The following is a 24,377-nucleotide window of genomic DNA, read 5'->3' as shown; positions in this document are numbered from 1 at the left end:
ATATGAGAGGGAAAAACAAGTAAAGAGAGCTAAATAAGTTAAACTGAAGCAGAATTGTCTGGAGTAGAATAGATTAGAGTAGGAAATTTGAAGTTCATTCAAGTAAAATTTTAGGTAAATGAGAGAGACGTTGGAAAAGAATTAATTGTTGTCAACTTTTGCACTTTTTCATTGAATATTGGAAAATTTGTGCAATTACTCATACAAAATAAATAAATTTGACTATTATCATGTTTTTAATAAGTGTTACACTTACCAAATTCGGCCGTGTTTTAATAAATGTTACACTTCCATTTTTAGAAAGAAAAATACATTAAAATATTATATCTCTCCTTTCATGGTCCCCATCCAAACCCACAACTACTTTTTTTACGAAGTATTATATATTTCCTCTCTCATTCATTACTTTTCAATAAACTATTAACCCACTATTTTTCTTTTACAATTTTTTAATACTCCAAATACCCCACTTACTTCTTATTATATTTAAGTTAATTAAATTGACTAAAACTATGTGCCGGTCAAATTGTAACACTTAGGGCCTATTCTCATTGACTGAACTCAGCTGAACTGAACTGAACTAAAATAAATATTTTATAAGACATAAAGAGAAGGAAATTAGGAGTTGAACTGAACTGAACTGAATTGAGGTAAACTAAACTGAACTGAATATAAACGTATGAGAACAGGCCTTAAAAAAAACACGAAGGGAGTAATAAATAAACAATTGAAAATATTAAACAATCGCAACTTGCAAGTACTCCGTATTAAAAACAAGGAGGACTATTGTTTTGCTTTATAGTGGCGATAATACTTGTAAATATCTAGACGGGATTCGGTATTGATTAAATTGCTTTTTTTTTTTTTTTTTTTTTTGAAAACCTTGATTTAATTGTATTGACTAAACTAGTTAATTAATAAAGAGAATAATTAATGTCTGAAAAAAATGGAAAAAAAAGAGGCATCTTTTTTGCAGCAAATTGTTGGTACAGGAGAGAGTGAGAGAGACCAGTTGATGAACGAGAATAAGTCCCCCCAATTTGTCCTTTTGGTAACAGAGGAATCTTTTTATTACCAAGATTTTTTAATTTATTTTGTTGTCTTAAACTTAAAAAAATGTGTGGTTAGGTGATGTAAACAAAGATGTTACGGCTTAAAAGTTGTGCTTTGGAGAGATTTTAAGCAATAGGCATAGTACAGTAACTTTTTTGAGCAAAGTTTAAAACTGTGGGACTACCAATATACCATGCCACTCGTGAGGGGCTGATCAATATTAAATAGTCAACTAGTTTTTGGGTCTGGCGGTGCCTCGGATTATTACATAAAACTAATCATTATTAATATACGTTGTAATTTTTGTTGTCCACATTGTCATTCGCTACATATTAATATTTTGTATTAAAAAAATTTGATAAAAAATTTCATAGCTTGTTGGTAAAACACTTAGTTCTTGAATTAGAGGTTGCGTGTTCGAATCTTATGAAGATTTTTTTTTTTTTTTTTTAATTATAAGTGCATGACATGCCATTAAAAACAAATAGAAGGTAGAGCTAATTAGGTTACAAGGAAAACTTATTTTAACACATCTTTGATTGGGACATTATTTTACTAGTACTCGTATGAGAATACAGAATAGCAATAAAAACTAGGATTGTTTAAAAAAAATTGATCCACTTCCTCCAAAAAAAAATGATATATAAAAATAAAAAAAATAAAAAATAAAAAAAAAACTTTGTATTTGATATGCTTGACCCGATTAAAAAAATCCGGTATTCTAATGCAAAATTTCATACATCTAATTAGTTGTTTTAGTTTTCGATATTCTGGATTGGATATCCGAAAAAAAAAAATCAGGTTATTGAATCGATTACATATTGCATTTTTTTCTCGAATGTTCTATGACCTGATTTGAAAATCTAGTGATGTGATTCGAAAAATCTGATGATTCTATTCGAAATTCAGATATATATTTCAACAATTCATAAACTCAAAAATTCAGATTTTCGAAAGTTTTCGAATCTAATACTGATCACCTATGTTTCAATTAGAACTTTTAACCGGATCCAAATTCCATAATTGAATAGACTATTACAAACCATGTTTTTATATTACAATGCCAAAATCACATTTTTGTGTGCTAAAATAATTTCCTTCGATTTGTTTAAGGTAATAAAAAAGAGGAAAACATTAGGTGTTCCCTAGTCAGAGTCCTCACAAGAACACTAGCTATCTAATTTGATTGTTCACTTCTCTATAGATAACGAGTTAATAGCCTCAAAACCTCAAGAATACAAGAAATAAAAAGGACAAGAACCCTAGAGTTTTCCTTTTCCCTTGTTTTAATCAAAGAAATGGGTATTGTACCTGTCAAAAAAAAAAAAAAAAAAATAAATAAATAAATAAATAAATAAGGGTATTGTACTCTAAATTCTAAACAAACATGGGATGTTGTCAAGTTGGGAATTATACTCAAACTCTATTCTCACGTAACAACCAATATACAAGCTGTTAAGTTCTACGATTTATATATTTTAATCTTGTATCTAGTTGTCCACTGTTTGCATTTTGGTGCTCTTCAATAACTTTACAATTCAATCTGGCTGTATGAAGAGAAAAAAAAAAAAGTGCTCAAGATTACTTAAACAAAAATGTACAATAACAAAATTTATTTAGCCAAAAGTTTGTTATGCAACATGTATTGTACTTCGTTTGTCCAACATAAATTGCACATCAATAGTGTAGCTTAAACTATATGTGACAACTAACTCCGGACAAAGAAATACAAATCACACAATTAATCAATCACATAATGACATAACTAGTCAATTAACAATTGTAGAAGAATGTGTCTTATTTGAATCGATACTTTGATTTTATAGCTCCTTTTATAAGTTGGCAAGGACGCAAGGCGTGGCTTTAATAGCTATATACAGACTAACATACACAATGTACCATTTACATGTACAAAAAACAGAATGATACAAGTCTCCTAAAGGCAAAAATCCGTAGACCAGCAAGATCCTTCTCTTCAAACTCGAGTATCTGATCAAAAGTTTGAAACGCTGTGCAGAACCAGTTGGGTGCAGATGATGGATTGATGGAATTCAATATGGCTGATCTTAGGCACTGACAAAAAATCGTGTTTGGAGTAAAAATAGAACTGACTATTGAAATAACCTCACTTCTTCCGAATGATCAGCAGACTGATGAAAGCTATCACACGGCTTACCAAACCAAACGCAATGAGAATTAAGATGCATTCTTTCCAAGCATGGAGATTATAACCCAATTTCACAAGAATGCCGCAACGATTTATAAGCCATACTCCATAATACCTGTAAAGAAAGGGAGCTTTCAGTTCATAAACCTCAAGTATTACGCAAATTTTAGACCACAATTTAACCAGATCCACAAGCTTAGAATAAAATTGCATGGCCTAAAATAAGGGATGAACCAAGAAATAGATTTGTAGACTAATATGCACTTTTTTTTTTCCTTCACAAATTAGCTGTATAAACTTGCAAAAACCACATATTTTACATACCTCCTCGCGTTTGCAATCACTAGTGCTTCCAGAGTCCACTTAGGGTAACATAAGTAGGCAATGCCTTTTAATGCCTCATTTTTCAGTGACTGACTTGCAATCAGGGTTAAGCAAACAGGGAAAAGCACTGAAAACTGCAAAAGGAAATCCAAATTTAGCAGGAAGGCAAAGAATAAGCATGAATGATGAATATCACAAATAATCAGTAAACGAAAAAGTTATCCAAATGACCGAGTAACTTACCAGTTGGGCAGGACCAGGGTTTAGGAAGATAGCAAAAGCATAACCCATTCCCGTCACACAATAGACAAGACAGATCAGAACAGTATAATTGTCGATGAAGGTAGACCTTGGATTCGTGAAAAAGTAAAACATAGAGAGAAACACAACAGGCTTGATCACTGTATTAAAATGGTCCACAGTATCCTTTGCAAGGAAATGTGCTAAGCTGCTGATGCCAGAAGCACTCTCTCTCAAGTATTGTAACTTGTCCTGAGAAAAGGTTCTTAGTGCAGCAATTTGACATAAGAGAGCTGAAGTAAGAAAAAAGTAATTAGATCGTAATAAGACATGGATGATTGAATGCAACTATGAGGGTAAAACTCAATGCTAGGTGCTGACAAAGAAGAAAAACCAAGGAAAAAAGGCAGATTAAACACCGCTCTTATAATTTTTTTTCTTTACCAAACACTTCATATGATGTTCAATGGGTGACAAGTCATGGAAGTCAAGATGATTAACCAATAATCAATCTAATGGTAGGCTTTGAAATTTTGGATTGTCGATGATAATGAATTGCTTCAATTATCATCAAAGCCTCAACCTACGAGAAAGGTGCAATGTGGAATTCAAAAAAATGTTAACAGTTGCTTTAATTTCAAACTTACACATAGCAATGATAGTATATGTATATCCAGTTGCCCCAAAGTCCGTGTCACTAATTTTGGTAATAGCACCTAGGCAAGCTCCGGCAAGTAATAGTATAAGATAATCTGTTGCCTGTAACCTGGCTTCTCGTAGTCGCTGCTTGGTTATCCTGGAAAAAATAAAAATAAAAAAACTAAAAACCTAAATTTCTTAATAAATCATATACAATCACCAACGAAATAAAAAATAAGAGAATCATATACAAAGTGTAAGTCAAAATTTAAGCTGATCATGAATTTAAAGTAGGCAGGCAATGGAGTTTACTGCTAGTCTGCTAATAACACGTCTCCCTAAATTATCGAATTAAACAATATACGCATGACTGCTACAAAGTACAAACTGCTAAAATAAACCAAAGCAAACTGGGACATAAGAATAACTGGGATCACTTTGATATCTGAAAATTCTTCAATACAAAACAGATAAAGAATGCAGAGCAAGAATTAATCTGAAGTCCAAACATAGACAATTCTTAGGGCATTTAGTCCTATGGGAACAAAGAATTAGAGGTACTTCAGTGGATTATGAAGGACATATCAGGATTATAAGCATTTGAATTATAATAGATGGACGTCTATCCATTGATATTCAAAATATCGAGTGCACACCAATATTGACCTTTTCTAGGGCATACAGGCACCAAATTAAAAGATTTCTTCTGGGCTGCTGGCAGCAACAGCCAAGTCTGGCAGAAGACTTACATTAATGCATATAAAAGTATCAAAACAATCTCCTATAAAGCTCTTACTCCTGGAAATCTAGCCAAAAGCCTACTGAACTTGCAGCTATAGTGCACAATGTCAGACAACAAAATGGTGCTCATTTCACTGATAATAAACTATACATGCTAAAGATCAGGTTATGAAAGTGTAGTTAGGATGATTTACAGAAGATCATCACCTGCCAAGGAAGTACTTGTATTGCCGGATTATTCCAGGGGTACTACGATCAGCCAAGTCCTTTTGCTTGAGAAAGTAGTGGTGGATGTGGTCGCGTCGTTGCTCAACATTGGACCTTACGTCCTGCCAAATTTCTGTGGTAAAAGATTGAAGCTCACTACCAGAACCACCAGATTCACTTCCACTTCTCAGAGGATTTCCCAATTCAGCAGCTCTGGATTGCATATCCTCCGGCACCGTATACCCGTTGTGAAGCAACCATCTTAAAGGAAGGTCTTTATAGTTAATACTGGAGCTAGGGCTTGGCTCCACCATGCCCTCCAGAATATCAATATAGTGATCCGGAGGGTTCACTCGCTCTGGAACATTTATTCCAAGCCCTCCAAAGTACTCCTCTACATGTCTTACTGATCCATGATAAACCATGAGACCACCCTTTGCAAGAAGTATCAAATCATCAAACATCTTGAACAGTGCATAGCTGAAAAAGAAAAGTAAAGAATGCAAGGTCATATCAACAAAGCTCAGCTTCTATGACAATCAGGTAAAGGCTTAAAGCAGTTCCAATAATAACATGCAGATTATCACACTCACATGTTACAAGAGTACAGCATATTGGAATTTCTTAACACAGTAATTCACATCAGTTTTGAACTAATGAAACTTGGATTCTCATATTGAATGCCTCCACTATTACATGTATGCCTGCATGCCAAATTGCTAAATTTAGCAGTGCTCGGCCTCATATTAGACAAATAAACAAAACATAAATGGAGATTCTTTGATTCTTTTTCTTTTTTGGAATTTCTTAACACTGTAATTCACATCAGGTTTGAACTAAAGAAACTTGGATTCTTTTCAAAAAGTTTCTTTCCATCAGGATAGCATACCTGGGCTGATGAACTACCATGCAAATGTTCACTCCTGCAAGGGCTTCATGTTTAAGTGCTTTTAGGAGTAGTCTTGATGATGAACTGTCCAAACCAGAGGTTGGTTCGTCCAAAAACAGAAGGGAAGGTTCAATAACCATCTCCAGTCCAACATTTACTCGCTTTCTCTGGCCTCCAGAGATTCCTCGTTTCTCCACAGTTCCAACCAAGGAATCCCGCACCTCCTGTAGCCCCAAGTTCATCAGAACTCTTTCAACAATTAGAACTTTTTCTGCTCTTGGCAATTTAGTGGACAGTCTTCAATCAGGGGAAAAAAAATCATCAGTGCAGAGAATATTACCAACAAGAATAACTAATAAGAAGTAGAATAAATCAGAAAACAAACTGGGAACCTGAGGTTTGTGCAATTGTGAGTTATAGGAACAGATAATAAATTGATTATATTTGTACACACAAGAAAAGAACATATCCATAACAAGACAGAAACATATAAGACCTTGATGATAATATATTCTCCATCAATTTTATAAGATGACTAAGTAATAAAGTGAGATTTCTGACACAATAATATGACAATCTTAAAAAGATAAAATCACAAGCAAAGCCTAGAAAACTGCTTTTTATTGTCTCATCTCCGATCCTATTTGGAATGCTAAGTTCTCTATAAATGTTAAAGGGATACTCGTTCAGACAGTTTCTCTGGTATGAACAACAGTTCAATACCATGATAATTCGCAAATCTGGAGGTCTTATAAGGCTATCATTACTGCCATCCACATCACATGCTTATTTATTTTTCTAACATGAAGTTGGATACAGGAGAGATTGAATGTTGGTGTTTTTTGTTAAAAAACTGTTTTACAACAATGCCAATGCTGCATTAACTTTGAAGTGTTAATCAACATAAATTCAGTCTCAGCTTTTGGAAGATAAGGTACTTGTATTATCAGACGAACCAGTTCTTCCTATTCAGCTTGAGGCGATAGGGTTTAGAATTTAGATTCTGTTAAGACATGCATTCATATAATTGATTAGAGTGGATTGATATATCATTCGTATCATTCCATTGTACTTTTAGTTTTGAGGAATGAAATCCAACATACCTGCACCATGCACTGAATCGAAGGTTCTCCTCTACAGTCAAGTTCCCGTGTACAATATCATCTTGGGGCACAAAACCAACTATTTTCTTGTAAGAATGAATTGACTCCGGTTTTCCATTTATAAGAACTAAGCCACTCTTCTTGCAACCAGTTTCTTTTCCTGCTAATGCAGACATTAATGTTGTTTTCCCTGCACCTGATGGACCCATGACGGCAGTTATACGGCCAGGCATAATTTTTCCAGTTAGACACTTTAAAAGACATCTTTGCTTCCCTTTCAATGTCAGAGTTAGATCTTTAAAACCAACCTCGATTAAAGGCCTTTTCTTTTGTTCATCTCCAGTAGCTAATGAAACCACTCCAGAAAAAGTTATATTTTCATACCGCCTCTCTTGAGATTTTTCTTTCTCAATTTGACCATATGCATACTTGAAAATCTGACTGTCTGTACGAATGCCTTTTTCTTTGAGAATTTTTTCCTTTGAATTTTTACCTTTAATCTCAAGACTTAATCTAGCAGGATTACGAGGCCCACCTTCAGGTATATGTAAGCCTGATCGATTTATTGGTCCTTCTAAACCTGTGGATGGCTGCAATGCGCTTGAGTTACCAGCATTATTAGTTGGCAGTGGAAAAGTATCTTCTTGGACGTCAAGATCATGCAGAATCTCAAAATTTTCTGGATGATTTCTGTTTGAAAATCTTCGTGATAGATTAGCTTGTAACTTGCCTGCATGCTTTGTAGCAGCATCTTTTGCAACTTTCCACCTTGCTCGCACAAGTTCCTTCTGTTGCACACTTCTAGCAGCTCGTTCTCTGTTTCTGGCACGTCTTCGCTCTCGAATGGACAGAATTTGGTCCGAGAAGTTGTAGATGATGAGAAGAAGAGCAACTAAAGCAATCTGCATCAGTAAGTGGAAGATTACAATTCCCATTAGAAGAAAAAATATTAACATAAAGATTGTAGAGAGGTACATAATATTTATAGATTGATGCAAACAACATACAGGACTTGCTTTAAAAATGAAAAATAAATTGCTTACTATTAGCATAATTCCATAAGTGTGGATATTCTGTTCCTTTGAATTTTCCTTGCATGAGATCAACTTGGAGCATCCTGCATAAAAATAAGTCAGCCTTTTCTAAAACCAGGTGTAAAGTATAATTTACAAAGTGGAATAACCAGAATTATTTCAAAGCATGCATTTTTCAAAATCACTAAAACTGTAATTTAAGTTTGATGAGAAACTTACGTAATTCTGATGTAGAGCCTGTCAAGCAGTAATGTCTGAAATTAGATGAAAGAAAATTAACATACCATAGTGAAATATATGTCTATTATTAGGGAAGCCAGATATTTTGTGACTTGAAGCATTTAAATTACTAGCCAGGAGATGCCTTTCGAGCATTGGGTATAGGAGGATACCCGCTGTCACATGGTCTTTTTTCAGTGGTTGTGGGACAATATGATCCTGCAGGGCAAAAAACCTCTCTACTTCTACCGACATCAGCCCATATGTTTGCTCCACCACATGTATGGTTCCTTCCTGCGGGAAGTTGATAATTATATCTGGGAAAACCCGTCAAATATACTGTTAATAAAGGCCTGCAAACTAGGATAAGGAAAGAAAAATTTAAGACGAGAATAAACAAAACAAGAACTTGTACTTACGGTTCACAAAAGCCAGTTGTTCGATTAAAGGTTGCCAACGGACAATATGAACCCAAAGGGCAAGCTTCAAGATCGAAAAGCATAAATTAGGAGGAGAGGTGAATGAAAACAACTAAATTATAATAAATCAATACATTCCCAAAAGGAGTAAATCTGAAGGTAACTTTCATTCGCAACTGATCTATTAATTTCTCAATACATAAGGTGGTGTCATGACTGATGTAAAGTGAAGGCAGATAATAGTAAGATAGATAAGTTTGAGCAAAGTGAACCACATTTATGTGAAGAGATAAAAATAAAGAAAAACAGCATATCATGATTGCAAATATTTCAATGATTCTGTTATTCTGTAGTTAGGCATTTTATTGTTAATGAAGCATAGAAAGTCAAGAATAGGTTGACCATGATAAGCACAATCTCAGCCTAATTACAAAATATGGTTAATCTTATATAATTTTATATAAGCAAAACAACATCTAGAAAATATGGTTAATCTTATATAATTTTATATTAAGACTTGGAAGTGCAAAAGGCCTCAAGCAAGTTTGATGAGGGACAAAATCAGGCCCTAAAAAGGCATGAATATTTAACAATCTAAGATTCTAAGACTTCCCAGTAGCATAATTAGGTATTTGCATGTTATAATGCGGTTTCCCATTGGAGCTATATTGTATTAATAGAAAATTTAAATGAAGGAATAAACCATATAATCAGATAATAGCTAAAATTAGGTTTAGCATCAGCAACTCAGGAGAAAGTGATAAAGTTGAGACACCTACGCATCATGCAAGTAAGACCTTGTGGGCAAAAGAAACCCTCACAGCAACTTTTACATTCAGAAGTTCGTGCAGGTATCTCCTTGTCAGTAGTCTCCAAATCAATTTTTTGAACAGAACCAGTGCTGCAAGCCCATCCGGGCTCACATCCAGCAACCCAGGAACTTAGATTACAGTTCTTGTTAGCTTGAAGGCCACCACCATCAAAGAAGCTACCCAAGTAGACCCTTATCTCTGCTTCTGTGCACAATCGGGATGCAGCATCTGTATGCCAATGTAAAAATTCTAGATTACAACACTGTAAGAAAATTGGCAGTGATTAAGATGAATTATACATAGGCAACAAATTAACATAAAGTACGCTACCCAGTATCCATTACAAATCACTTCCATCACTAGCACAGCATTCTACAAGCCTATTCGAAATTTAGCACAGTTACATGAAAAAAGGACTGCTGTTATATGCCAAAGCAACTAGTCTTGTATGAGATTATATACAATTATATGCCCCCTTTTCTTTACCAAACAGTATTCTCACCTCTCAAAATCAAGGGGAGATTCCTCTTTAAATACATTATGCAATACCTTGGTATCAACAAGGAGTAAACGATATTGACCATGATGCCATATTAGCTAATTTCACAAGTAATCGACATGAACAGGGGCCAGGGGGGTGTACATACAATGGACTAGACAAACCATGAACTGTGTTAGAAGGTCTGAAGCTTAAGTACACTTCTAGTCTTCCAATATGATCCGTTCTTATTTTAAACAAAAGAATGAGCAACTGATAACCAACACATTTCCCATTAAGCACCTATAAACTTCAGGAAATTTAAAAAAAAAAAAAAAAAAAAAAAAAAAATCTGTGATTGTCACATTTTCAATTCATGCCGTCCAAGGATAGTTTCTGTTGTGATTCCGCCAAGTCCTTTATGTATTATATCAGTCAACTTTGTGCTTAATGTCTCATCTTCTTCGCTGACTGAGATAGATGGGACGAAAGATTCACAGATATTGTAGAAAAAAGGTTTGATCATACCTTCAGTTTTTGCCATGCATGTAGTCAAAAAGTCCAAATTTGAGTAATTAAAAGCTCTATTCCAATCCAATTTCCTGTAACATGATAGTATACAAAATTACTAAGTTTGTAAAAAATCAATAAAATGGGGGGAGTTTTCCTTGTCCCAAAAAAAATCGTTGTTTTTTAGTTACATATAAAAACAAATTTTATCATGAAATATGTTATTAGGTACCGTAGGTCTTAAGATAAAGTTTCATAATATCAAATTTTTTATTTTTTTTTACGCTGTACTAAATTAAAATTATATACGAAGTATATTTGAGGTCAAACTAGTGCAAATGGAGGGAGTAACAACATTGTCAAATACTCTGTAATTTGTTTACCCACATACCAACCAAGTAGTGCAAATCATCAAAGCTGTCGAATATCCAAATCAATGTACTATATGTCAATATGCAAGTAGAGTTTAGTTATCATTGCAATTAATAGAACAACATCACATTTATGTACTACTAGTAGTATAAAACTTTTCCTGTTGTGAATTGAAAGGAATATTAATTGCTAACCCCTCCTTCCCCCCGGCCCCATCCACAAAAATTGACAAAATGGGGTTAAAAAAAATCGGTTTTAATACGCCATATTAATTTAGGAATGCACGACAAAATCACACGCCAATAAATCGGTATATAAAAAAGGATTAACTCTTACTCATCAAGAATGCAGAAATCAGCACGGCGTCGCATCTCCAACGCAATCCTATCCGTAACATTCGCAACTCCGCTCCTCAACTGCAATCGCAGCTCATCTTCATTTACATTATTCTCAACTTGAGCTTGAGCTACAACTTGTATCGCCACCATTGATATCACCACCACTATCAACACCGCCATCTTCGGAACTAACCAACATTTTCCAGCTCCGACACTCATAATAATAACTTCAATTAAGCTCAAACTTCAATTAATTCAACAAATTAAGCTCAAACTTCAACTAACGTAATAAGTAGTTAAGCTCAGACTTGAAAATATTTTCCAGAAAATTGGGATTGAAGGTGAATCTGAAATGGAGAAAAATGAAGAAATTAGGAGAGAGAAAATGGTGTTCTGTGAATCAATGGAATCAACAAAAACATAATGTTGAATTTGGATTAAAATAATAGAGTGAAAATTGAAAGGGTTGAACAGTTGACCAGGTTAATGGTCCCTTTAAATATATAAACAAAATCAAGTTGCACGTTTATTAGCACGAGTCAAGACTCAAGAAAGATACGGGAGCATTAACGTAGGTGTAATTGGCTGCTGAAAAAATAAATTCTTCGTAAGTGTTTCGTCTATTACACGGTATTTTATTGTTGAAGTGGTAAACACCGTAGGTTGAAAGAACAACATTATTGTTCTTACAGTATTTGAACGACCTTTTTTTTTTTTTTTTTTTTTTTTTATTTTTATTCTCGTACAACTTTTTTATTTTTTAATCGAAATAAAATCATATTAATTCGGTTTTGAGATTTTTAAACCACATCGCACTGCAATTTTTTAAGCTTAGTGATTTGGGCCTTAATTTGCAACTTTTTATGGGCCAAATTACTCATAATTTAACTTTTGGGTTTGATTAATCAAAATTAAAGCCAACGGATGTCAAATAGCAATAGATGCACCATGCCTATATTTTTGAACATTTAGTAGAAAAATATGAACAATTTCAAATTTTGAACATGTTGTAAAAACGAGTAAATACAAGTTGATATCAGATATCAACAAAACTTGTTAATATCAAGGCTAATTTTGTAAATTTACTACCACACCAAGGGTAATATTGTAATTGTACCAACCACACCCCCTTTCTCTCCCCTCTATCACCACCGTGCAACCTCTACTACCACCCGACCACAACACCACCTTTACCTTCACGAATCGACCCCTGTCGACCATCAATTGACCGTTGCACCGACATTCGACTGCCACAACACCACTAGCTACCACCCATAGCACCATCTTAGCTTCACTAGCCTTTACGAATCGATCCCAGCCGACCACCACAGGCCATTGCACCAACATTCGACCGCCGCAACACCACTAGTAGGAGCAAATTCCTTTCCGTAAAGGGTTTGTATGGCCCCAATTTTCATAAATTGCTACGTACTAGGGTGTCGTTCTTTTGGCCGGCCGGCCACTGTAGATCCGCGTACGTTGGCGACCTTGGGCATGGGAATGGAGGATAGAGTAAGAAGTAGTGGCCATGGGAATGGAGAAGAGAGAAAGAAAAATTAGTCATGTGAGGGGATGGAGGAGAGAGAAAAATTGGTGATATTAACAAAAGTTTGTTGATATCTGTTATCAACTGGGTCTGGCTCAGTAAAAACATCTAAACATTGCAGATTTTGAACATTTGGTTAAAAAATCTGAACAATCGCAATGCATCGCGCCTATACTTTTGAACATTTAGTATTAAATCTGAACAATCGCGAATTTTGAACATTTAGTAAAAAAAAATCTGAACAATCGCAATGCACCACGCCAATACTTTTGAACATTTAGTAAACAATAATTATGAATAATAACAAATTTTGAACATTTAGTAAAAAAAATCTGAACAATTGCAAATTTTAAATTATTACGAGTCACTAGTCTTGTCTGACTCGTAATAATTCAATAGATTTTTAATATAAACTTAACATTTACTGTATACAAAATGAAAATTTCTTTATAAAATATGAACATAAAAATTGCTAAGGTAATTTCTTTACCGCAATTTTTATTTTTTATTTTTTAAATCAAATCAAATTGAACCAACTTTGAGAGAGTTAATTAGCATAAGTGACCTTATAATGAATTCCCGTCACTAATGATTAATAACTTTGAACCTTTTAAAGATCCATTGGTGCCTTTATCCCTTGTCTAAATATTGCCTTCTTTAGGTCTCAGAGAGGGATTGGGGTGTGGCGAACATATTTTAGTGGCGGAGCCAGGAATTTCATCATGGGGGGGCGGATTAAGAACGTTATTTAATTGGACAAAAATCCTTCGTCAATTTAATTTATGCTGAGATATATAATAAAATCAATTACCTTTGCCTAAAATCCTTATTACAACCAGTTATTTGGGGTTGCAATTTGAGCAATTATTCAAAAAAAAAAATGTAAATTGCTAAGGTAATTTAAAAGTTAGAACATGATTTTATTAAATAATCCTACTACTTCAATCAATGGGGCTGGGAAAGGAACAATCACTTTTGCGTATTGTATAAGAGAAATAAAATTACATAGTGAAGAAAGGGGAAAAGAAAATACAGATAGTAATAATCATATGTATGAGCTGCAGGGAAATGAGTAGTAATGGGGAAACTTTTTAGATGGAAATAAAAAAAAAATAAAAAACAGACAACTAACTAATAATAAATTCAATGGCATTGTTGCATTGAATTTGTGTGGGATTTAAATTTTTATTAGTCTATTAACAATTATTTACATACTCTAGTTAATGGGCAGCCTTCAAAATCTTTTGTGCCTAGCCGGGGTTTGAGACAAGGTGATCCTCTTTCACCTTTTCTCTTCATTATGTGTGCGGAAGGTTTGTCTGCTCTTATTGGAGATGCTGAAAATAGAAGACTCATTCAAGGTGTTAAAATTGGTCGGCATGATACTCCGATATCTCATCTTTTCTTTGCGGATGATAGTCTTCTGTTCATTCGGGCTAATGAAGAGGAAGTAGAGAATGTGCTCGGGATTCTGTCAACCTATGAAATTGCTTCTGGTCGGAAACTGAATATGGATAAATCTGAGGTATCCTTTAGCCGAAACATTGAGCAAGATCGGAAAAACATTCTTCAGATGAAGTTATCTTTTAAGGCTGTCGAGGGTCATGACAAATATTTGGGTTTACCAACTTATATTGGTAGCTCTAAAAAAACAGGTTTTCCAAAATATTCAGGATCGAATCTGGAAAAAATTGAAGGGTTGGAAAGAGAAGTATTTATCTCAAGTAGGGAGGGAGGTATTGATCAAGTCCATAGCCCAAGCAATTCCTACTTATGCAATGCAGTGTTTCTCCATTCTGATGAGCATTTTAAATGAGGTTGAAAAATTGTGCTAGATTTTCTTTTGGGGACAAAAAGGGGATGAAAGAAAAATGAATTGGGTGGCTTGAGAGAAACTCTACATCCCAAAGAAGCAAGGAGAACTTGGTTTCCGGAACATGAAAAATTTTAATCGAGCTCTCCTTGCTAAGCAAGCATGGCGCATTCTTATTTTGGGGGATTCTTTAATGGCTAAAGTTCTCAAAGGCAAATACTTCCCGAATATGTAACACCCTAGAAATTCCTTTCCTTTAAAAATACCTATTTTACTCTTTAAAATACGATTTAGGAATATCTAAGACATTACCGCCACCGTGAGAACAGCTAAGGCAATTATCAAAGACACAGCGGAAGACTTGAATCAAAACCATTCAAAACGAGTCAACTTAAAAGTCAACCAAACGAAAGTAAAGTTAAAACCAAAGTCAAATAAAATCAACCTACAACTTGGAACCATTGTAGGCCCTTATCAAAACCAATCAAAATACGAAAATCTTTGCGTTAGTCTCATAAGCATAACATAATACGGAGTATAATATTTGAAAGCAATAAATCACATCTCAACTAATAGAAACTAGCATGATTCGCTCTTCACTCATGCCCCGTCATGAATATGTTTCAACACCTGAAAAGATTATCTCCACTTGTCCCCACTACTCTCCATTGAAAATGGGTCATCATAGGGCCAAGATAAAGACATGGTCAAACACACAAACACACACAATCAGCAAAGCTGAGTACATAAGCGTAATTAAACACACTAACATGCTTTCTCCTATCAACACACACTTACCTCAATGCACCTGTTTACAAGCACACACAACAATCAACAAGACACTTTAACTAGACACTAAATAATTCATTTAGCGTTGATTACGCATCGAACAGGTTTCCAACTATACGTCTATACCTCCCCCAAATAAATTGAGGTTAACTGACACGGGAGCTAACCGTGCCAGCGACAAAACCACACATAGGTGGCGGAATTCCAGCGCATAATAATAATAAAAAGGAATGTATAGCGTCCTGTACTCCGTTTATGATCAAATATAAAGTCACATAACTCCCCCCATATGTTCATACTCAAGGTATATACGTTCCAAGAGTTTTGGTGTGTAATCTCTTTCACTTTACGTTATTTACATATTATTAGACTTGGTGATGACTCTCAAAGCATAACAATTCAATCATCAATAATTATTCAATCAACAAACATACCAATTTAATTCTTGAATATTTAGTGACCACATAATGTTTAATGTTGAACCCTTTTTAATTCTACCTCAGTGTCAAAGACACCTTAAACGCATAAAGCGCCAAAAATCCTATCCCTCGGTGTTAAAAACACCTTAAGTGCACAAAGGCACCAACATACAATTTATTCCTCGTGTACATAGACACTTATATAGCTCCTTCCTCATGCTTAAAGCATCAATAAAAATTATATGAACCATAATAAAATTCCTTTCCAATATTCCAAGCCAAATTAAACATGCACTCTAACATGCCATAATTAAAAGTGTAGTCCATATAATCATGCCAAAATATAATTTTCCAATCCATAAATCATCACAAATAATTCATGCTTCACAATTCAATCACCAACATCAATAATTCACAATTCCATACATAAACCTTAGCATGATACTACTTGTAATTGATTGAAATCAAGCCTAACATGATTCTACATCATCAAAATATGCTAAGTACGCGAACGTACCTCAATAAAGCCCTTAAAGTGGCCGAAAACACTACAACAATTCCCGAATCAAGTCTCCTACAGAAAGGGACAATAATACTAAATTAATTACCCTTGCATACACAATTTCCAGCAACTTAAACTCACTTTAAACTATTTAAAATAATCTGAAAGTTATTTAAAAACCCCTAATTAAACTCCTTTTTAATAGGTAATCACACCCTTTTATTAAAATCACAATTATACTACTTTAAATAAAATTCCAGCATTTTAAACTAATCAAAAATCCCTTTAAAACTTCATCAATGTACATCTTTATACTTAAATTATCCATAGAAATATTAAATTATCTCTTACCCTTTAAACTCAATGATAAAATTTAAAGAAATAAAAAAAACTTCGTTAAAATCCAAAAACTGCCCGAAATTCATATTTAGAGGCTGAATTTGGCCACGAGAAGGTGGTGCTCACTACTAAAGGTAGTGAGTATTTCTTAAAACGTTGTTTCCACATGGAAAACACTACTTTTTTTTTTTTTTTATCAAAATCGGATGAATTTAGAACCTGGTCGGGATTAAAACGGGATTAATATTAACGAACGGAAATCTAAAAATTAAAACACGAATTTACGTGTTCAAAATAATCTGGAATTAAGCTAAACTAATCAGTAGTTATAATCACCAAAATTTCAAAACATCATTACTATAAAAGCCCTAAATCAATTGTTCATAAAAACCCTAAAATCATGATTTTCAATAATTAAAAACCCTAGGTTATAAAATTTACAAAATCTGAAAATAATAATGTTTAATCATTAAAAATACAATTTGATACTAATTAAATTAATTTCAAACAATAAAATCAAAACCCATAAATCAATAGTTATAATTACACAAATTAATAAAACAAAGGAGATAGAAAATAAGACTAACCTTTTTGTGTGGGAAATTTTGGGGATTCATGGGGTATTTATAGAGTACAGAGTGTAGGGTTCAATTTGGGCTTATAAAAATGTGGGCTTAAGTTATGGGTTTTGGAATGGGTTAATCCAATAAGAGTATGTAGGAATAATTTACATTGTCCGATAATTAATAAACGTGTGGCCCAAAATATATTTTACTTTTTTAAAACCTTATATTTAAAATATTTTAACCCTTCAAAATATTTAATGAAAATACTTGAGCCCTTAACAATACATTTTATTAATACTTAAATACTTTATATAAATACATAAAAATACGGGGTATTACAGAATACATCTTTCATGGAGGCAAAGATTGTCTCTAATTCGAGCTTCACTTGGAGATCAATATTAGGAGCTCGTGATGTGCTATCTAAGGGCATTAGAAAAACTGTTGGGAATGGTGTTTCGATTGATATATGGAAGGACCCGTGGGTTCCTACTCTCACTTATTTTTGTGTGTTGACCAGCCGTGCCTCACTTGATAACAGCCCTGCAAGTGTTTGTGATCTGATTGAAAACAAACAGTGGAATGTGCAGCTTCTGAACTCGACTTTTTCTCCCTTGGAAGCACAGGAAATCGGCAACATCCCCATTTCCCTCTTTAATACTCATGATTCGTGGACTTGGGATTGGTCTAGGGATGGCAGGTACACTGTAAGGAGTGCTTATAACTTGCTGACTATGGAAAGTGTCCGTGAGAAAGCTACAACCTCTGGGAATACGATTGATTTTGATTGGCAATGCATCTGGAACGCTGACATTCCTCCTAAGATGAAGAATTTCTGTTGGCGTGCTGTGAGGGGGGCTATTGCTGCGAGCGTTACACTTGCTAGCAGGGGTATGGAGTTAGATTCTACATGTCCTATGTGTGGTGTTGCGCAAGAATCAATCTTGCACATGCTGGTGTTTTGCAGGGAAGCAAGTTTGATGTGGTATCTCTCTCCTCTAAGGTTGAATGTTGAGAATTATGAGGGAAGTAATTTTGCTGAGTGGTGTGGGAAGTTGCGAGTGATTTATAAAGACACTTCTTGGTGGAATTTATTCTGGAGCTTTGTGTGGGGTATTTGGTTGCGTAGGAATGCTTGGATTTATGAAGGAAAAAAGAAAGACTTACCTGAGGTAATCTACAAAGCTGCTAGCATCGTGGGTGAATACGAGAATGCAAAATATCAGGAAGGCAAACACACTACAGCAGAAACTCTTGAATGTCAGTGGAAAGCTCCCCCTTTTGGCATTATAAAGGTAAATTCTGATGCTTCTATCTTTGCTGACAATATGGTGGGCTTTGGTGGAGTAATGAGGGACGAAGTTGGGGATGTCGTTGTTGCCACATGTCTTCAGACTGCTGGCAGATTTGCTGTGGATATGGCAGAGGCAATGGCTTTGCGTCATGCCTTGGTGATTACTTTGGAGTCCGGATTTGTGAAGGTATGCTTGGAGACGGATAATCTCAAGTTGTATTATTGCTTGCAAAGAGGGAGGGTGGATCAAAATGCCTTTGGGATGATTATCAAGGACATTTTATTCCTTGCTAGTTCCTGCCAAGTCTGTAAGTTTGCTTTTGTGAAAAGAGAAGGAAACAAAGTAGCTCATAGTTTGGCAAAACTTAGTTGCAAATTGTAGGAGTTTATAGGTACTACGCAGCGGAAATAACATGAATCATATTCAATAAAGTACCTAATCCCAAGAATCACATGCATAACACACAAGACACATAATCATACCTTTGAAGCGTGAATTCCACGTAGTTATTTGACAGGCAAATCAGGGAGAGAATAGAGCCCCAAGTGTTGCTCCTCTACTTAGTCCACGAGATTCGAACGAGCCGTCCACCAATACTAGATTGGTCGAGTGATTGAGGAAAACCGCGATCACCACCTTTTCGGACAACCGACCACCGCACGAACCACCACCACCACGAGACACCACCGGCGCCTAGGAGGAGGAGAGAACCGTGAGAGAGGGGAGTATGAGAGGGGTTGGGTTTCGTGTTTGCTAATTCGGGTTTGATCTAAAATGATCAGTGAACTTCCTCCTTACAAACCTAGGCACCTAGTCTATTTATAATCTCATTATAATTAGACTAGGGCACGAAGCCCAATAGCCTCTCAAAGCCCCTATATGGCCGGCCACCTAGAGTGATGAGGCCCATGATGGGCCTCGTCCTCTAATGCTCGATCTAGCCCCTTTGTGTGACCTTATAGGATCCGTCCAATTGGGCTTTGGCCTATTTTACTAGTCCAAAGATCGTAAGTACCTCTAGCTATGGCAAAACGACGACCCAAATGTCCGGACTTAATTATCTCCTTAATTTGATCCAATTATATATCTAGTAATTGCACACGACGAAGACATAACTCCTTCACAAATTTGGTTCTGTTAGAGTTTTGCTTGAAGAGTATCCTAGTGAGATACATGATATTAAAATGGCTGATTTAAGCTATCTTCTAATTGATAAACGAGCTCGTTTCCCGTCAAAAAAAAAAAAATACATACTCTATAAGAATAATGGATATAATTCGGGAACAAAGGGATCAGAGTATATTAGTACTACGTATATGTTATTCCTAATAACAATTAATTTGTGTAAGATTAAGGGCCTGTTCACATTTACTGAACTGAACTGAACTGAACTGATTGAAGCTGAACTGAACTGAATTGAGCTGAAATGAATATTTTATGAGAGAGGGAAATTAAGAGCTGAACTGAACTGATTGGAGCTGAACTGAACTGAATTGAACTGATTGGAGCTGAACTGAAATTAAGTAAATGTGAACAGACCCTAATTTAAGTCATCATACTATGTGATATAGGACATGTCTAATTGAAGGGAAGATTATAATATAATTATAATTAGGAAAAATTGTCAAAAATAAAATGACCTTTCAGCGGTCTTCCAAAAATAAAGCGACCTTTTTATTATCCTAGAATAATATGATCTTTGACATGCATCTTTTATAAATATGATAAATAACCGGTAACCTGTTTCACAGATTAACTTCGACACGTGTCGCATGTTGATGGCTTAGGATCTAATTATCTTGGAAACGTGAGATTGTATTATATAGTTTGTGTGCATAATTTGTGTGCCTTTACTGCTAAATCAATGCAAGATTAATCATTCATCACTTCTACATGGTCATATCTCTAGAATGTCCGGTTGGACAACCATCAATATGCTCATATTATGTATATCGAATACAATTGATCCCGAAATACAATCCATATCACTTAAACAAATTGTCACTTATAGTGGTACTTAGAGTACTAATTAATTCAATGATATCACTTAAACTAATTATCACTATTCTTGCATGCTCTACTCCAATTACGAAAACTAAACATGCTAGACTTTATCAACCGACAAAAAAAAAAAAATTACAATACGTATAAAAACAGAAACAAAACAAATCAAACTCAAACAAAAAAAAAAATTTAAAAAATGCATTTAATTACAAGAAATTTCATAAACCATAGTCATTCAATTTCAAACTAAATTGTTTTGGGAAAAAAAAATTCAAACTTATTAATTGAATTACAATTTAACAGAATTAGTTAATCATACTCCTTCAATCAATCACCCTTACGAGAAATTCAATTATCCATGCATAATCCTTCATTTTCATACTAACTGAAATTAACGGATTTACCAAAAAAAAAAACAAAAAAAAAAGCTGCTCTATTTCATACTAACTGAAATTAACGGATTTACCAAAAAAAAAATAAAAATAAAAAATAAAATAAATAAATAGAGAAAAATACTTGATTTTCAAATTACTGTACTATATTTTTTTTTCGAACTACAGAGGTTACTTAAGTGGGGTTACTTAAGGGGTAATTTGTGAATAATCTATTAATGATCTATGTATATACATACTAGTATATATACATATTCACGTAATTTGTTAATTATATATTCACGTAATTTGTTAATTATAAAAAAAACAGCTGTTCAATTTCTTTAACCAGTCTAATCAAACTTTGTTCAAAACATTACCACCATCCTTTATAGCAGGAACCAAAATTTCGTTAAAAGGAATACAACCGAACCATATAACTTTGTTGTAACCTTGTAACCGGTCACCAAAACGGCCTAAAACTTCATTAGCTTCTCTATAGCGTGCTTCAAGCACCATTGGTAGTTAACTCACCTCAAACATATTTTGCAAACTTTGTACGCATATTTGAGAAGTTTCTTGGACGCAAATGGGTAAATTGACATAAGATTGTAATGAAAACCCTTACACGTTCTTGCTCCGATCATCATTTCGGAGAGAGAGGACCATCCGGTGACCTGGAGGGTAAGTTCTAGTTCGGACAACTTCGGCACCAAGAGAGGGTTCTCCATCATCGTCGTCATTGTCATCGAAATCCGACTCAAAAGACTCAGAGGTCTGTGAAACGGTGGGGTCTGTTAAACGAAAAGAGTCCGAGAAACGGAGGAGGTTGATATAGTCAAGGAGGTCGATATAGTCAATGCTACTAATAGATATTCGTTGTCGGTTTCATCGTTCGTGGTGAAAAAGTTTAAATGAAATGAGAGAAGGTTGTATGGTAAGAAATGGTGAAAATGAGTGAGAAATCCGTACAAAACGTATGGTATATATAATAAAGATAGGTGATTCTAGATATTTCTTTGTAACACATGGCATTGTATTAAGATGGGTACATCCTAACTGTTGATTGGAGTTTCTAGAGATTTATGATATTTTCTTTTTAACACATGGCATTGTATTAAGATGGGTACATCCTAACCGTTTATTGAAGTTTCTATAGATTTCTTGATATTTTCTTTGACACATGACATTCTATTAAGATAGATACATTCTCACCGTTGATTGGAGATTCCAGAGAATTCTTGTAAACACATGGCATTCTCGATTTGTTTGCTTGTGTGTTTATCTTATCAGGGTTTTTTTCGGTTTTTTCTCCAAATGCCCTTGAATTTTTCAAAAATTCACCAAATACCCTCAAGTTTTTCAAAATTCACCAAATACCACTGACGTTTGTTAATATTCACACCGTGACCTCTTGACGTTAAAGTTCCGTTAGCAATAAAATTTAATTCACCAAATGCCCTAACTTTGTTAAATAATTAAACAAAATACCCTTATTTTTAGAAGTACAACGTCTAGTTTGAAATTTAAGGAAACTAGCCGTTAGTTTTGATTCTCAACCTTTTTTTGCATAAATACTCGATACAAAGCATCCCTCTTATTTGCTTAACCACAAATTTTTAACACCATGAGTTATCAATATAAATCCCCCTCCTTAATGTATGAGTAATTTTGTGAAAGAGTTGCAAACAAATCTTGTTGAGAATCAAGATTGATAACTCATACATTGAGGAGGATGTTTGCAACTCTTACATAAAAGTACTCATACATTGAGGAGGATGATTTAGATTGATAACTCATGGTGTTAAAAATTTGTGGTTAAGCAAATAAGAGGGATGTTTTGTATCGAGTATTTATGTAAAAAAAGGTTGAGAATCAAAACTAACTGCTAATTTCCTTAAATTTCAAACTAGACGTTGTACTTCTAAAAATAAGGGTATTTTGTGTAATTATTAAACAAAGTTAGGGTATTTGGTAAATTAAATTTTATTGCTAACGGAACTTTAATGACAGGAGGTCATGGTGTGAATATTAACAAACGTCAGTGGTATTTGGTGAACTTTGAAAAACTTGAGGGTATTTGGTAAATTTTTGAAAAGTTCAAGGGCATTTGGTGAAAAAACCGTTTTTTTTATTTTTATTTTTTAAGGTTCATCTTATCAGCTTGTACCATCACTCAGTACACCATTTATCCTTTTTTTTTCCTTCTAAACAATTTATTTTAGGATTTTTTTTTTTGTAAATACCACCCAAAATGTACCATGTGTTGACATAACCATCATTTTTGTTGAAATTAAAAATAACCACCCATATTTTACAAAATCGTAGATTTTACCACCCCGACCTATACTTCGGCTAGTTCTCTAAGCAGGGCCCCACAATTTAATTATGAACATTAATTTCCAATTCATGTCAAATTGGATGAATCAAACAACGATTACATCATTAAGTTCCTAATAAAACACATTTCAAACAACAAATAGCGTATAACTTGAATTCTACTTCATAAAACATTGCAAGATAACAAAAAAAATAAAAATCAAGTGCGTTCTTCGATTACCTTGCTGTACAAATTGGTGTAAAAAAGTTATGTGCGTTCTTCAAAGGATTCACTTGTCAATTTGCAAAACTTGGTGTAAAAATTGGTAGAATTTATGAAAAAAATGCAGAATTTTAAGTGTGGGAGTAGTTTGTGAAACAAGGGAGGAAATAAGTCAAGAAACAACTTTTATAAAAACCAAAAAATAGCCGTTATGTGGGGCCCATGCTCGGAAAATTGGTCGGAGTATAGGTCGGGGTGGTAAAACCTACATGTTTTCTAAAATATGGCCGGTTATTTCCCTACCTTATAAAAAGTGGGAAAATACTCTTATGAATAGTGTCAAGACTATTATACCCTTAAAAAAGTTAATTGACATATTTACCCCCAATTAAAATTAATTTTGATGCATTTAAGTATTTAACCTTTCGTATTTTTGTCCTCTATTTCTTTTGTTTATCTTCCTTCTTATCATTCTCAGAAAAGGCCAAAACTCCTCATTTCTCAATTTCCTCTTTTCTCACGAACTCCTTTTCTGGTTGCTAGGAAATACTATTAACATGTCAGTTTCCATTCCGGTACCCCCGGTCACCACCCACCGCCGCGATAATTCTATAAGGATGATGACCCTACTGGTTGTTTTTTTATA

At 34.3% G+C, this 24,377-nt stretch overlaps 1 protein-coding gene across 1 annotated transcript; it reads right to left on the bottom strand.

The window, feature by feature from the left end:
• Positions 1-2,680: 2,680 nt before the first annotated feature.
• On the bottom strand, positions 2,681-12,015 carry LOC145594686 (ABC transporter G family member 24-like). Its single transcript, XM_081651021.1, has 14 exons — positions 11,544-12,015; positions 10,854-10,927; positions 9,815-10,075; positions 9,036-9,099; positions 8,790-8,933; positions 8,617-8,651; positions 8,407-8,480; positions 7,364-8,265; positions 6,261-6,557; positions 5,372-5,851; positions 4,432-4,580; positions 3,788-4,077; positions 3,545-3,678; positions 2,681-3,335 (listed from the first exon to the last, which is right to left on the bottom strand). The coding sequence occupies exons 1-14, from the start codon at positions 11,762-11,764 to the stop codon at positions 3,179-3,181; spliced, it is 3,282 nt and encodes a 1,093-aa protein (XP_081507147.1). The 5' UTR covers positions 11,765-12,015; the 3' UTR covers positions 2,681-3,178.
• Positions 12,016-24,377: the final 12,362 nt, after the last annotated feature.

The sequence above is a fragment of the Chenopodium album genome, chromosome 19 (assembly GCF_948465745.1).
Source record: "Chenopodium album chromosome 19, dcCheAlbu1.1, whole genome shotgun sequence".
Lineage (NCBI taxonomy): Eukaryota > Viridiplantae > Streptophyta > Magnoliopsida > Caryophyllales > Amaranthaceae > Chenopodium > Chenopodium album.
This window is presented reverse-complemented; position numbering and strand designations above follow the sequence as displayed.

Coding starts and splice junctions, on each gene's coding strand:
- LOC145594686 (XM_081651021.1), bottom strand. CDS start 11,764: ATGAGTGTCGGAGCTGGAAAATGTTGGTTAGTTCCGAAGATGGCGGTG. Junction 8,266..8,406: donor CTTATGGAATTATGCTAATA/GTAAGCAATTTA, acceptor TTACTGATGCAG/ATTGCTTTAGTTGCTCTTCT. Junction 4,078..4,431: donor ATATACTATCATTGCTATGT/GTAAGTTTGAAA, acceptor TTCTTACTTCAG/CTCTCTTATGTCAAATTGCT.